The 14,645-nt window shown below is 40.6% G+C and overlaps 1 protein-coding gene across 1 annotated transcript; it reads left to right on the top strand.

The window, feature by feature from the left end:
- The first annotated feature begins 3,503 nt into the window (after positions 1 to 3,503).
- Positions 3,504 to 14,620, top strand: LOC115586762 (ubiquitin-conjugating enzyme E2 H-like). Its single transcript, XM_030426101.1, has 7 exons — positions 3,504 to 3,831; positions 8,608 to 8,684; positions 8,796 to 8,870; positions 8,986 to 9,025; positions 9,309 to 9,361; positions 11,202 to 11,330; positions 12,273 to 14,620. Exons 1-7 carry the CDS (start codon positions 3,779 to 3,781, stop codon positions 12,395 to 12,397), a joined length of 552 nt encoding a protein of 183 aa, XP_030281961.1. The 5' UTR covers positions 3,504 to 3,778; the 3' UTR covers positions 12,398 to 14,620.
- The last annotated feature ends 25 nt before the right edge of the window (positions 14,621 to 14,645 follow it).

Here is a 14,645-nt window from a genome sequence, read left to right on the forward strand (position 1 = left end):
TCCCCCAGTGAGTGAAATAAAGGGCTCAAAGTGAAAGTGTTGAGGTGTCACATGTAAAGCCTCGATGTTGTCTCTCAGTTACTGTCGCTCCATTGAGTTTAATGTCACAGGACCTTTCTGACTGTAATACGTCTGCTCATGGTGACATATTACCTGACAAATGAAAGTTAAATTTAAGCAAGGTATAAACAACATTTTCTGTACAGCTTAAATTAAGGACAAATTATTTACTTTGAGAGCAACAAGTGGTTGGTCTGACTCCTTTCGATCGACTGAACCAAGAGTCAACCTTTACCCCAGATCTTCGGGTGCTGCTTTGCTGACATGTGGTAATCTGGATTTGAAGCTCGGTGGGATAGGCTGAGGTAGCAAATCAGAGCAAAGGGACCAATCCCATGAGAAGCTGCTGTGGCTTTTTTCATTTTAAGCAGACTGTGTGAAAATTAACTTAGTACAGTTAAGAATTGTCATCAGTAACTGTCATAGAGCAGACAATTATATATATATTTTTTTTATTTAACCTATATTTAACCAGGAAAAAAGACTCATTGAGATTAAAAATCTCTTTTACAAGAGTGTCCTGGCCAAGACAGGCAGCAGCATATTCATACACACAAACACAAGGTAGACATAGACATTAAAGACACTTAATGTATGTCTACCTTGTGTTCATAATAATCAAGAGAAGACTGGCTCAAACTAGAGCTGCAACTAATGATTAGCTTTATTTTCGATTAGTTGTTTAGGGTATAAAATATCATAAATTGGGGATACATGTTCTCCACGGCCCGAGATGATGTCCGACATTCAGTTAACTGTCATAAAAATATTCTCATTTAAAAAGGTGCTATTTGTAATTAAAGTAGATTTTTGAATGTCTTTCAAAATATGACGAGTTGGGAATGAGACTCAAAAATCATGTTCTTACAAATAGCACCTTTAAGGAGCTGGAATAAGACAATTTTTACTTTTTTCTTAAGAAATTACTTAAAGCAGTTAATCAACCATCAAAAATGTATTAATAATTAACTAAATGGTGGACAACCACTGTATTAATCGTCCTAGCTCTGAATCTAAGACACTATTTTCAGTTTTGTTTACCGTTTTTACTCTATAAACACCTCACACCAGTGTTTTCCTCATGCACAAACAATCATATTAACCATTTAGGGCTCTTTCCCATCGAGACAGTATAGTTACAATTGAGGCAAACTGGGATTGCACTCCTGGTCTCCTAAAGTGTCGTCTTGAGTCAGAAGGAAACTTGTGATGGAGCATGGTGGATGACACGACATGGATCTCAAGTAGATTGCTGCATTGTGAGGATGCTATCTCAGTAGAAACAGTGGCTGAAATGTTAATCCGTGTTTTCCTCATGCAGGTGGTTTGTCAGCAGAGAGTATCGCTTCCTCTGTTGGAAGGTTAATGTCACGTTGCCTCTCCAAATGATTCCTCCACAGATTGATAGCAGGCAGCAGATGAAGCCACTCCAGGAAAATGGAACAATGAGCTGCAGCTGTGTTAATGAGATTAAACAGGAGACGAGTCATCAACTTTTGTTCCAGCCAGTGATCTACTCAGATTCATGGAGGTCAGGACTTTAAACCGTCTAATCAATTCTGCATGTTTTAAATCTATAGGATAGACTTCACATAGAGCTGTTTCCTTTTGTATTAACCCAGAGAAATGAAAGGCCTATACACACCTTCTGGCACTCAGCAACCTTTTGGAAATTGGATATTGGAAATTCATCTTGAAAAAGATTTTACTATAAGCCTTTAAAGCAACATTTTTAGCTGAGCTGAGTACACAAAAAAGTACAACACGTTTGGTTTTTGACCTGCAGAAAGAGTTTGTTTGGTGTTCATTAAAAACTTTCTTAAGACAGGATCTCATTACAGCATCACCTTTAAATCTAACCCTGAGGGACACAGCCTGCAATGCAAGAGGTTTTCAGTGTCCTTAGGTTTGGAGTCAAGTTTCATGACTCGACTAAAGTGTGATTCATAGTTTAATTAACCGAGACCTTCGTCATGTCCGTGCAGTTTGGCAGCAATGTGTTGCACAGACACTAACAACAGTGACAACATTTCACAGCCAACAGACAAACAGAGAGATTTAAGAGACATTTGTCAAACAGTAATGACATTTTGTTTTTGTCACACGGCTCTCTCCTCTCTCTTGTTTGCATGTGGTTGGAGTTGATGTGATTTCTAGCAGCAGAACAAAGTTTGGTACTGTCATCTGATGACAAGCGAGGGTCTCGTGACCTGAGGAGGTCATACTTTGACCGCCACACACTCATGTCAGGTCATGTGAGACTGTGGGAATACAGCTGATTTGACTTTTCAGCATTCCTTAAGTGTGTTTTCATTTGCACGCACGCTTCCATTTACACAAATACACTATTGTCGACACAGATTTTAGCTGCTACTGTATGTCTCCTTTCAAAGAAATGTATGGGGGCGAGGATTTTAGGTGACCTGAGCTAATAATAGAGTGCAGCATTCACGCTATTTGGGGCACCACATACCCAAATTAATATAAAATGAATGTAAAACTAAGTAAATGGCTTTGGCCAGATCTAATGGTTGAAGTTGGGAATCCCCTGAGAATTTGTTCCAGTTATATAAAATCCTGTCAAAACTCCAAATTCCTTATTTTTTTAAAAAGTGCATTTTTTTTCTTCAGGGATGACCCCTGTGAAACATATGCACCTAAGTCTTTGACAAACCTTTTGATAAATACTGTTTAATTACTCTATTTGCAAATATTTCAAGGAAAATACATATTTGAAGGACCAATTTGTATGATAGCCCATCAAATACTGACGATTTGGCTTTCCCAGGTCATCAAATACGGACATTTTGTGTTGTTAGGTCAAGCCACCAACCCAAAGCGTCTGTATTTGAGAAGTTGGGAATGAGACTCAACAACAAACTTACCAAATGTACCTGTACTATATATAAACATCACAAAGACAATGGTGTCCAAAAACATTAAAATATGCTTGCAAGGGCTTTGCAGCAACATCAGAGTCCAGAACCTTGATTTGGTTAAAAGAAAAAGCAGGGCGTTACATTTGGAAGATAAAAGATGAGCTGACTGTCCTGGACATGTTATGTATATGACAATTAATATTTACCAACATGAAGAACAGGATAAGAGGCAAAAACTGACGATTATCTTTATGTATAATTCATGTATCTGTTGGACACAGAGTGACTGTGAAGAAACAACTTTGGCCTTTAAGTGCTTGTTTCAGCCTTCCAATAAGCTAACTTCGTCATAGATGTAGACAAAATAGACAGGCACGCGCTTTATATTTGAGCACAATTCGACCAGCCTCGCTTAAAATACCTCAGAAATCAACTGCACATTTAAAATGTCGACTTCTCTCTCAGCAGGAACAGGACAGCGCTTTTATTCACCACCGCAAACGACACACAAACAGTGTGTGCGTGTTCTGTGCGGTGCAGTTCTACACCCGGGCCCCTCCTCTCCGCGGTGTGGACGCTGGAGGTTGATGTCACAGGCGGAGAGAGTCTTCAGGACAGGACGCAACGAGGCAGAGCTGGTCAGGGGAAACACTGAAGATCCGCTGAGAGCAGAAGGAAAAAAACAAAGTGGGCGATGTTGCAGCTAGGATCTTGTTTATGGACATCGTGGGAAGGCTGCTGATACAGTCCAGAGGGCTTGTGAGGTATTTTCAAGCTGCAAGGTTGAGGTAGCCTCATCGCCGCAGTATTTTTAGATCACTTCTGAAAGGAATACAAAAATGTCGTCTCCAAGTCCGGGCAAGAGGCGAATGGATACCGACGTGGTGAAACTGTATCCTTTTCCAGAACATTAACAACCAGCCCCGGATAGCAAAAAAACCCCCAAATGTGTCATTTTGTGTTAATTGTCAGCTCTCTAATGTTTGTTGAATTGCAGTATTTGTTCCCGACGGCTGCTATGAGGATGTGTGTTGGCTAGCAGCTATGAGATGTTAACAGATTTGGTGAAAAAGTGTGTAACGATGAACACTTTCGCGTTAATGTTCCCTGACGTTAGCTTGTCCGCTGTTAAGTTAGCAGGATGGCGATGAAGCTACACGTTTTAGTTCGGGTTATTTGTGTGAACTCACTTGTCTGTTAGCCAGCGTTAGCTTTGCTAACACATTAGCAGTGCTCTTCTTGTTTTGTATCAGTCGTGAATTAGCGACGGAATATGTCGCAACATTACGCTGAACTCTCTGTTCGCTTTTGGACGGTTGTGTTAGCTTTAGCTCGGAAGCGATAAGTTAGCCCGTTAGCTAAAAAAATATATATTTAAATGTGCTCCCACAGGACTGACAACACAATGCGAAGGGTTAGCAAGGACTTTTTTCACGTTTTCAGGAGCATTTTTGAAAGACGCGTTTGTTTATTCGTGTGTTTTGTAACGTTATCGTCAAAGGCAAGCTAGCTGTGTAGCATGCTATCACCAAGGGAGAACAAACAGGCTCGATGTAGCGCGACGGAGACGATGTGTGACAAATGACAAATGCAAAGTCGACAGATTACTACACGACAGGGACGCCACATTTTGACCTTTTGTGCCATTTGAATTGTTGCAAATTAAAAATAAACAAAATGTAAATTCTAATCTTACTGACCAAAAATTCTGGAGACGAAATTACATATTATCTCAGTTCAGCGTTGCTAAAAAAAACAAAAAAAAATAATGGATGTTTTCCTTTTTTGATTGTGTTTTCTCTCCATAACATCTCTCTCTTTGAGGTGCAGTGCCTCGCACTGTGTTTTATTTGTTGACTGCTCACAATCCTCTTCCATCGTCGAATATATATTTTTGAGTTATCGCCAGTTATTCGCAGAGATCAGCTGAAGTTTGCATGAAAGGATCTCTGACAGCGTGAGGTGAATTGTTTTGTTTTTGTCCTGCAGCGAGATGCTGCTCTCTGATTGGTCAGCCTGTTACCATCCGGAACATGGTAGAAGGCGGAGCTTCACACACAGCTGATCGAGGAACAACAAGCGTGCTGTACGGGGCACATGCAGGGATGAGGCGGGGGTGGGGGACTGGGAACATCCAGTCCACGGCAGGAACAGGACAGGGGCTGTAGGCTGAGGAGGTGGACGACTTGTGTCCATGTTGCTTCCGGAGAGCAAACAGACAGCTGCTGATGAAACTGTTTGTTGGCTTGTGGATCAATACAAGATTCATCAGCAACAGTTCTGAGAATCTTTGCTGTCATTTGCATTATTTTCTTTAGGGTCACACAGAACAACAATTTGAAGACTTACAATTGAACAAACAAATTGAACTGATGTGTAAACCAAGAGTAGAGATCGTCATTGTTGCAGCATAAAGTGAGCATACAACTTTCAACATCCGAGTCCAGATGATTTGATTTGGTTAAGAAAAACGGGGGAAACATTTAGAAGATAAAATCAACTCCTCTCTAAAAGAATTTCAACAAATCTTCAACATCATAAGTCATCAAAGGAGAATTTATTGCAGGACTGCTGTATTAGTTTTAACTGGCATCTGTGCTATTGTGAACTGACTGTACTGGATGTGTTATTTATTTGACGTTTAACATTTACCAAAATGAAGTGCAGGATAAGAGGCTAACACTGATAATAATCTATAAATACCTATAATTCATGTAGCTGTTGGACAAGTTCATGCTTGTTTCAGCCTTCCAATAAGCTGACTTTGTCATAGAGGTAGACAAAATAGACGAGCACGCTCTTTAACCTGTAGCACAATTTGAACAGCTTCACACAAAAAACGCCTCAGAAATAGACTTTATGTTAAATATGTCACTTTCCACCTCTGTAGGAACAATAACAGCACTTTTATTCACCATCACAAACATGCAAACAGTGTCATTAGTGTTGTTTTCTGTGGAGTGTACTTCTATACCTGAGCCCCTCCTTTCCTCGGTCCAGCCCTTCATAACTGAATACATTATGGTTGCATTTTTAAAAAAAAACTTCTACCCCAGATTCAGTTATTGAATAAGAATTATGTCAAAATTAGAGATCAACTCATGTCAATTCAGTTACGGCTGTCTAAAGAACTTCTTGAGTTTCAAAATGAAAGTTTTCATGATGAACAAATTTTACTTTACAAAAGCTACAGGTTGGAATCACACCCCCAGACTCGGTGGGGCACACAGTCTACCAGGTGAGCCTTATGTCAATAAAACAATGAAAAGATGTTGCAGAAACATGAATTCTGGCTCTTAAATGATGTAGAATTGACATCTTTTGAACGTGGTTTGCTCACTGGGGCAGTGATGGAATGTAACTACAATTTACTCGAGTACTGTACTTTACTGAGGTACTTTACTTTATTTAAATATTTAAATTTTCTGCTACTTAAAACTTTCGCTTTAATACATTTGTTGGATAACTTTAGTTACTAGTTATTTTCAAGATTCAGATTATGCAATGTAAATAGTCTATTAAACGTGACTTGTAACCAGTCAGATAGTGTTGTGGGAAGCTCATTGAATGAGAGCAGAGTGGTGACTACCTAGAAATAATAAAGAATCAGAGCCAAAGTAGTGAATTTTAAATTCATTTATTTTATTGCCAATCAGAAGCAAAAAACGCTGAAACTGATGATTGGAAAAATGCAGAATATTGGCCCCAATAATCGGCCAGGCTGTTAAAAAGTCTTTACCTGGTTAAAACGCAGAGTACTTTAGTTATAGAAAAAGTTTGAGTTTACATAAAAACTTTTTCAGTTTGAAAATAGAAAGTTCCACCAACCCACCCCAGTATGTACTTGGAATTATTCAAAGTATAATCAGTGTTGATGCCATGAGTCACATTTATCAGTTTGAGAATTTTACACTTCCCTTTTTACTGTAAATTTCCCCATTTTATTTAATTTCTGTACTTTTGAGCATAGAAAGACAGCGCAGTATCGGGGTAGGTACCACAGGCACAGTGTTAATGTGCTATCATGTCAATGAAAAGATGCAAACAGAGAGAACACGACATAAGCTTATTTATTGTCATCAATATTGTTTTGTTTTACTGTCATCGTAATAAAATGCAGACAAGGAAACAAAGACTACACAGTGCGAACATGTTGGGATCCTTCAGTTCATGCTGCTGCTTCTTTTTGACTGTAGCACCACTGTTTTACCACCGGATGCTATACATAGTTTCATGATGTGGCTTTAAATCAAAAGATGTGCGACTGAACCACTGTGACAGAGCACAGTTGATGCTGGCCGGCCGCCACAGCTGTCATAGCTGCTCTCAGATTACTGTACAGTCACAAACGAACCTCAGTGTACGTTGAACACGTGTGCATCAGGCTGCAGCAGAATGTCCTGCCATATGTTCTGACTGCAGGTCAGGAGAGTTTGTCCTTTTTTAATGTGTAGTTTAAGTGCACTGATGGGTTCAGATCGGACAAACTCAATGTGGAGCAAAACTTAAACGCAAACCTCTCTAAACCACAGTGCACTGAGAGCTTTTTTTAAAGAATAAAGCTCTTCCCTGTTGTAGTAACATTACTCTCGAGTGAGCGTATGCTTGGGTTTTCTGTGCTCAACCCTTGGGGAAAGGCATTACAGACAGATGCACATTTTTACTGCACAAGTCTATAACATGTTTATTTATAGGCCCCGTTGCCTCGGATCACATTTAGTGCATCTCTGTCGTCTTTGTCAGTGGTTTGCGAACCTCCATCTATTGAGTGTCTTGGCTTTTTATACCATCATCCTCTGGTAGATGTTTACTGTGGCTTTGCCTCCTGACAGTTATGCAATCAAGCTATGTAGCGCTATTTTTTGAGCTCCAGCAGTTGAGCTAAATTAGCATCCTTGCGTTACCTTGGTTAGATGGTGGGGCGAGAGATGACAGAAGGATTTATGACAGGATGATGAAACGGGGCGTGACGGTTGCTGGTGAGGTTTTTGCAGGGTTTTGTTTCTCGGTCTGTCATTGTGTCAGACTGGCGCAGTCGTTGATTGAATACGCTCTGCTGTCACCGCACGCTGTGATTATGACACATCCTCCCCCTTCACCATCGAGCTCTGAAGTTACCTGAGAAAACAGATGAAAGTTCCCGTCAGTCAGTAAGCTGGGCGGAGGCAGAACAGACACAGCCTCATAATGTTTGATACACCCACCACTGATGTCTCTGCCATCATTTCCCTTTTGAGTTTGTGTATAGGGATTAATGATCTGTGATGCTAAATTGATCAGCTTTGCTTGTTAGTTGGAAAGTTTTTTTTTTCTTCCTCCTTAACCATCAGAAAAGTGATGATGTAGCTGTTGGTTGTTGGCGTTTCTACGGCTGTCTTGATGTTTGATAAGTTGTTATCCTGTGAGGTTGTTTTGCTGCTCAGGAGACACAGTTGTGTGTTGGTGGAGTTCGTGTGCATTATTCATCTCACTGCTGTTGCTCATGTTATTGATCCTATTAGTTTGATCTCTGCCCAGACATAAAAAAGAGAGAGAGAGAGGCAGTTTTTGGATCAGTTCAGACACAGCACTGCGGCATCTTTTTTTGTTGTTTGATCATGTTTGAATTCTCTCCGCGTCTCCTGTTGCTTCTTTTTTGGTCGCTGCCTTTTCCTTAACCAGCCGTCAGCATCGAAAGCAAGCACGAGGTCACCATCCTCAGCGGTCTCAATGAGTTTGTAGTCAAGTTTCACGGACCACCAGGAAGTAAGTGCCTCTTGGTATTTACAGATTTTCACACGTATCCTCCCTCTCATTGGGTTTGTACTGTTTTATGTAGTTTGGGAATCAATCAGTTGGTTTGTCTTCTCTTTGCAGCGGCGTATGAAGGAGGTGTGTGGAAGGTGCGAGTGGACCTACCAGATAAATACCCCTTCAAATCACCATCAATAGGTTTGAAATATTTATTTTTACAAGTGTTGTGGTGAAACCGTGAAATCTCCTTAAGGAAATCATACTCTACGATGATTAAAACCTGCTTGTTTTTCATCTGTTTTTCTTTTTACAGGATTCATGAATAAAATCTTTCATCCCAACATCGATGAAGCGTAAGTAGACGTACAGAGTTTTAAATATCTCTCTGCACTGGCTCTTATTTAGCCAGTCAGTATAGCCAAGATTGAAACAGGTTTTTATAGCAACAACGGGCTTGAGTACAAATATTTTCATAATTTCCTGTAGCACATCCTCTTGTTTGACGTGTGGAGATGATTCACACAGTTAAGAAGAAGTTGATGTTTTTTTTTTTCCCCCTCATTCTGCGCACTGCTTTGCTTTGACAACCATAAGTAGGCTATTGTGTTGTCCTCACAGTGTTTTTGTCTTTTGCAGGTCAGGAACTGTGTGTTTAGATGTCATTAACCAGACATGGACGGCTCTCTACGGTGAGTCACGGGTTCATGGAGTTTCATCGGTCTCTTGTTTAAACTGACTGGCAGGAATGGTCAATACAGAAAACACACACAAAGTGAGCCTCTTGTACCTCTGCAGTGCAGCTCCGGGCAGAGCATCTTTATCGGTTTAATCAGCTTACACTTCAGTGATAACCGCTGCTTGTATTGAGGTCATGCATTGAGCACGGACAGATAAGAAGGTCCTGAGGCTGAGAGACGGGTGAACTCGCTCACCTGAAGGGGATTTTTCTCACTTTGTGTCTGTTCTTCAAGTTGGTGTCACAGTGACTGTTAAACTCTTCCACACTTTCTGTCAGCTATGCTCAGGTTTAGGTTGTAGTCTCCCGAGGCCAGCTGCAAAAATCACCTCAAGTGAAAATTACCCAGTAAATTCCCAGTAAAGGTTTCCTTATCTCAGTCTTATACTTAAGTATTACCTTAAATTTGCTCAAAAGAACTCAGCAAGGCACTTCAGACCCTTTTTAACCACGACATTGTCGACTTTACTGTAGAAATTAACTGCTGTTAAACCTCATAATCCAGTAAATGCCATACCCTTTTTCCTCAATTTAGAGACCTTTTCAGAGATTCTGCGATTTCATCCTTAAGGAGGCCCCTCGATCAGGGAGACATTAAGTTTAAAGTGTTATACTTAGGGAGAACACTTGGCTTTTACGTGTATTAAATGTGATAACTCATAGTTCATTTAATTGGCTTGTAACTCATATTGAAAGCTATCTGATTTAAAAAAAAAAAAAAAAAAAAAAAAAAAAAAGCTGCTGCATAGGACTTCATGAAAAAAGGTGCATTTGTTTTCAAACTGAAGCCCCTCTTTGTTGTAAAGAAAGATAAAGGGTGTCAGGATTGTATAACAGAAGAGGGACAGCCAAGAGACAAATGAAGTTTATCTGTTCTTCAGCCTGCTTTTGATCCGCAGCTTTGTTTGTTTTTACACGTGCTGTGTTCGTAAAAAACCCCCTGATAAGTATTTGTGTGTCTTGCGGGGGCAGTGTGACACCGGTATGATGAGTAGTTAGCACCGATGATAATCTTCAGCTGCGATGACTAACCGTTGGACAAATGGAAGAATACAGCCAGCAGCTGTGTTTGAGTCTAGACTGATGTAACATTTAGATTTTGTGAAGGTGTGACTGAAACCTTAACAACATAATACTGAACAAAGTGAGTTTCAACATGAAGGTCATCCCTTTAGATATCCTTGGTTTGTTTAATCATGTATCTGCAAATTGTTTTCAGCTGACAGACCGCATCAAAACAGATGATTTAGTTGGAGACTGCAGCCTTTTTCTACTAATTATGTAACTTCTAAAATTATTTTCATGTTAAATCAATGTGAGACTTCCCTTACTCCTGTACTAACACTTGATGAAATACTGACACCCATTGTTTTCTGAAGTACAGCTGCATTTTAACATGTTATACGCCCTTTTTTTTTTGGTATTTTCTTCTTTTTTGTTCTGAGCACGGCGAAAACATTTGTGACCTACACTTTTCCTGAACGCATCCTGTGTGGTTACAGAGTTGGATGTTATTCTGTTATAATTTTTCAATATAGTCGGTATGATGTGTTTATATAGAGCAGCATATGTAGACGATGTACATCTCTGTCTTTGCTCACACTTCTGAGTGCTGAGATTGATGACACATGACCAGAAAACAGTGCAGTTATGCAGCCAAACAGCTGTTTGAATATTTCATCACAAGAGAGCCCTCTAGTGGATGATGTCGTAGCTACACTCATGATGGAGTAATGAGAGCTGTAACTGTGTAGTTATTTGTACTGACTGATCTTTCTCCCCACATCTACTAGACCTCACCAACATCTTCGAGTCGTTCCTCCCTCAGCTGCTCGCCTACCCCAACCCCATCGACCCTCTGAACGGGGACGCGGCGGCCATGTACCTGCACCGACCGGAGGATTATAAACACAAGATCAAAGGTAGCACACCGGCGTCTTACACTGACAATCTGACATGACGAGTGAGATGTTAACATTAAAAAAAAGATGACAATGGTAATGGTTGCGCAAAACGAGCCCACCTTAAAGACCACATACTTGCTTGTTCTGGATTCAGTGCGTTAATGGCACTTTTAATCCACAAGTGTTTAGTGAATGTTGTTGACATGTTCATATCCAGCTGGGTGCCATTTTACACTGTAGAAGAAAAGGTTGCGGCAAGTTAAAAAAGACAAAGAAGAGCCTGTCGAACATCACGTTTTGGAAAACAACAATAGGGAAACTGTTGAAGATATGTGTTCATGTATGAATTTGAGGAACTGTACATTCTCTTCATCGCTCCACAAAGATCTGATATGTTCAACTCTTCCTCTTGGCTCGAGTGTAAACACTTAATTTAATTTTTATTATGCACAAATTGAAAATGTGCATAAAATCAGGTTGATGGAAACGACTGTGTTTGCTCAGTAGTCATCGAAATATAGATTTCAGAACTTTCCATTAGTATTTAGAAGACTTAAAGTGGAAGCAGACAACTTTCCCCCCCTCCACCATTTATAAGGGTATTCTTGTTGGTGCCGAGTTGCAAAGACGGATGGATCGCTATCTGTTTTCTCTAGTGTAGCAACTACCAAACAAGTGAGTTTATTCATTAGTTTAGTCTATAGCAGATAGAAACTGTGCCTCGCTGAGAGCCTGACTGGATCTCGCCACTCAGCCTTCATTTTCCTGGGAGATTTTCTGCCTGGTGGCAGACAAAATTACATGGTGAAAGCAGGGTGAAAAATAGAGAGCCAATGGAAATGGTGGAGTCACTGATGGTGTCATTATTCTGTGGCCATTTTACTGTGCAAAAGAAAAAGAAAGTTTGACAGATAAATTCCTGAAATATGTCCTAATATCTCCTTGTCTTTCTTTTTTCAGAGTACATCCAAAGGTATGCCACGGAGGAGGCTCTAAAGGAGCAGGAGGAGGGAGGGGGCGACTCCTCCTCCGAGAGCTCCATGTCAGACTTTTCGGAGGACGAGGCTCAGGACATGGAGTTGTAGTGAAGGGAGGAAGACCCCGTCCCCCTTCGCCTCACAACAGACTGTTGTTTCCTAAAGAGCAGAAACTCAGTACTATATTCATATTTAAACAAGACAATTTTTTACAGCGACACAAGGATTTTTATTGTGACACAAGGATTTGCAGTATGATATTGCAGAATATTAACTCTTATTTAGGAAGTCACGACCACCTACCCTTTGCCCCCGAGAGCCTGTTTCGATCAGAAAGGAGTGCATCATTCATTTCCATGATCTCCAGCGGGGAGACCAGCGCTGGAGGCAGGAGGACCGTCGTCCAAACAAAACTGTTTACATTTTTGGTTCCACAAGCCACAACTCACCACCTCTTCAGCTGCAACATGCGTAGCTGTCACCAGTTTTTTCCGCGTTAATTTGACATTTAAGTGAGTCATCACCGACAGAGGACCGCAGGATGACAATCCACCACTTCTGAGCGGTGTCAGCTTCAAAAGAACGTGGACTCTCAACTGATTTTTTGATTTTGCCCCTCCCTGAAGGAGTCGCCGTTACAATCATCGCCTCCGAGGAGCTGACGACCAGGAGGCCACAGCGCCGCCACGTGTTCATCGTGTACAGATGGTACAGGCGCAACCTCTCTGACAGGACTGCAAACCTGCTGACACGTCACACACGCCATCAAACAACAAATGCATCAACCATGACGATGCCACAGTGTGTGTGTATGTATGTGTGTGTGTGAATGCATGAATGTAATCCAGGGAATCATGGCGTATTGATGACCTGTGTTGTACTGACCGCTGACACAGATCAGGAGCACATTCCTGATTCCTCCCTTCAACACCCATCTCCTCCCTTCTCCTTTTCCTCCCCCTCCTCCTCCCTCTCCTCCTCCTCCTCCTCCTCCTCCTCCTCCTCCTCCTCTCCGTTTTAGGAAAGTGTTTGTCATTCTCTGAGTATCTTTGTATATTGTGGCATGACACAGAAGTAAAGTTGTGTAGGGCTTTGTGGAGCTGTAACGCTGTAGACATGGGGAGGACACCTGTGTGCAGGTGGGGTTTATCCAGGTCCTTGTTGAATTATTGAACTTCTTAACTTTGCCTATTGCTTGTGTTGAACTATAATAGGTGTTTGACTTGCGTAGGGATACTTAGTTTTTTTTTGCGGGTGGTGAATCCTATCATTATGTATGGTTTAATACTTATATAACACACTAGTTTAAAGACTAATTGTCCTGTAAAGATGAGGAGAGTTAATAACTTCTGTGTCTGTGGGATGAATCAGTTCCTCCAAAGACACGTTGCACCCCCTGCACCCCCTTCTTATATGCAAATATGTCCATAAAAGATCATTTACGTTGTCGGACAGAAGTGCTCTTTGTTTCAGCCATTCAACACTGCCGCATTTACGTTTTCATGCTGTTGATGGCCTGTTTTTTCTTCTTTTCAAAATGGTGGGACCAAAATATAATGGATCTACAAGCTTAGTTTCATAATTATACCCTCTCAGAAAACAAGGAAATCCTCCTCAGATTAAGGAAAAAAGACTCGAGTCTGAGGTTAAAAAGAGAAGATGGACGAATAATGTTCCTCCACGTGTCAAAATCTCAAAGCTCAAGTTGAGGCACAGGTTACTTTCAGTTTAAAAGCTTTCAGTGAAAACATTTGTGTTCCTGGAGTGAGTTTCCTGTTAAATTTCACGATGGTACGCTGGTCTGCGTTTCAGTGCGGGCTTAAAGCCTGACACATGTTTGCAGGATGCACTCCAGGCATTTCAGAGCAGGGTGTATTATTTCTGGGAAGGAAAACAAAATATGACTCTGACTTTAGCCCGGTCACAACAGGCTTCTTGGATTATAATCCAAACTTTAATTAATAACCCCTTTGTTATTTTTCAAAATGATATCAGGATCTTTCTCTGGTCTCTTGCAAGAGGGTTTACCTTTGTTTGAGAATTAACATAGTTTGGCATAACAAGCATGTCACAGGTTGTTTTTTGACATGACATTAAAATGTATTTGTTGAATGACCCTAGTTGAAACGGCTGTAATTGGCCTCAGTAACCAAATATAAGTTGGTGTAGGTCTTAGGACTGTCATTTGCAACAAAAAACAAACCACTGTCCAGCCTTGTCGTCTGTTGTTATCTGGATTCATCAGTGTGTTATGTATTTTTTTTTATTAATGAGACACATATATTTGACGCCTATAATTTCTTTGAATGTTTTTATTTTTTGTCTTTTAAGCCCTTTGTCCAGGATAAAAAGAAAA

The sequence above is a fragment of the Sparus aurata genome, chromosome 8 (assembly GCF_900880675.1).
Source record: "Sparus aurata chromosome 8, fSpaAur1.1, whole genome shotgun sequence".
Lineage (NCBI taxonomy): Eukaryota > Metazoa > Chordata > Actinopteri > Spariformes > Sparidae > Sparus > Sparus aurata.

What these genes read in the sequence shown, in the direction of transcription:
- LOC115586762 (XM_030426101.1), top strand. Translation starts at nt 3,779, where the DNA reads ATGTCGTCTCCAAGTCCGGGCAAGAGGCGAATGGATACCGACGTGGTG. An exon ending in GATACCGACGTGGTGAAACT is followed by an intron (nt 3,832 to 8,607) that starts GTATCCTTTTCC and finishes ACCAGCCGTCAG; the next exon opens with CATCGAAAGCAAGCACGAGG. An exon ending in GTTTCACGGACCACCAGGAA is followed by an intron (nt 8,685 to 8,795) that starts GTAAGTGCCTCT and finishes TTCTCTTTGCAG; the next exon opens with CGGCGTATGAAGGAGGTGTG.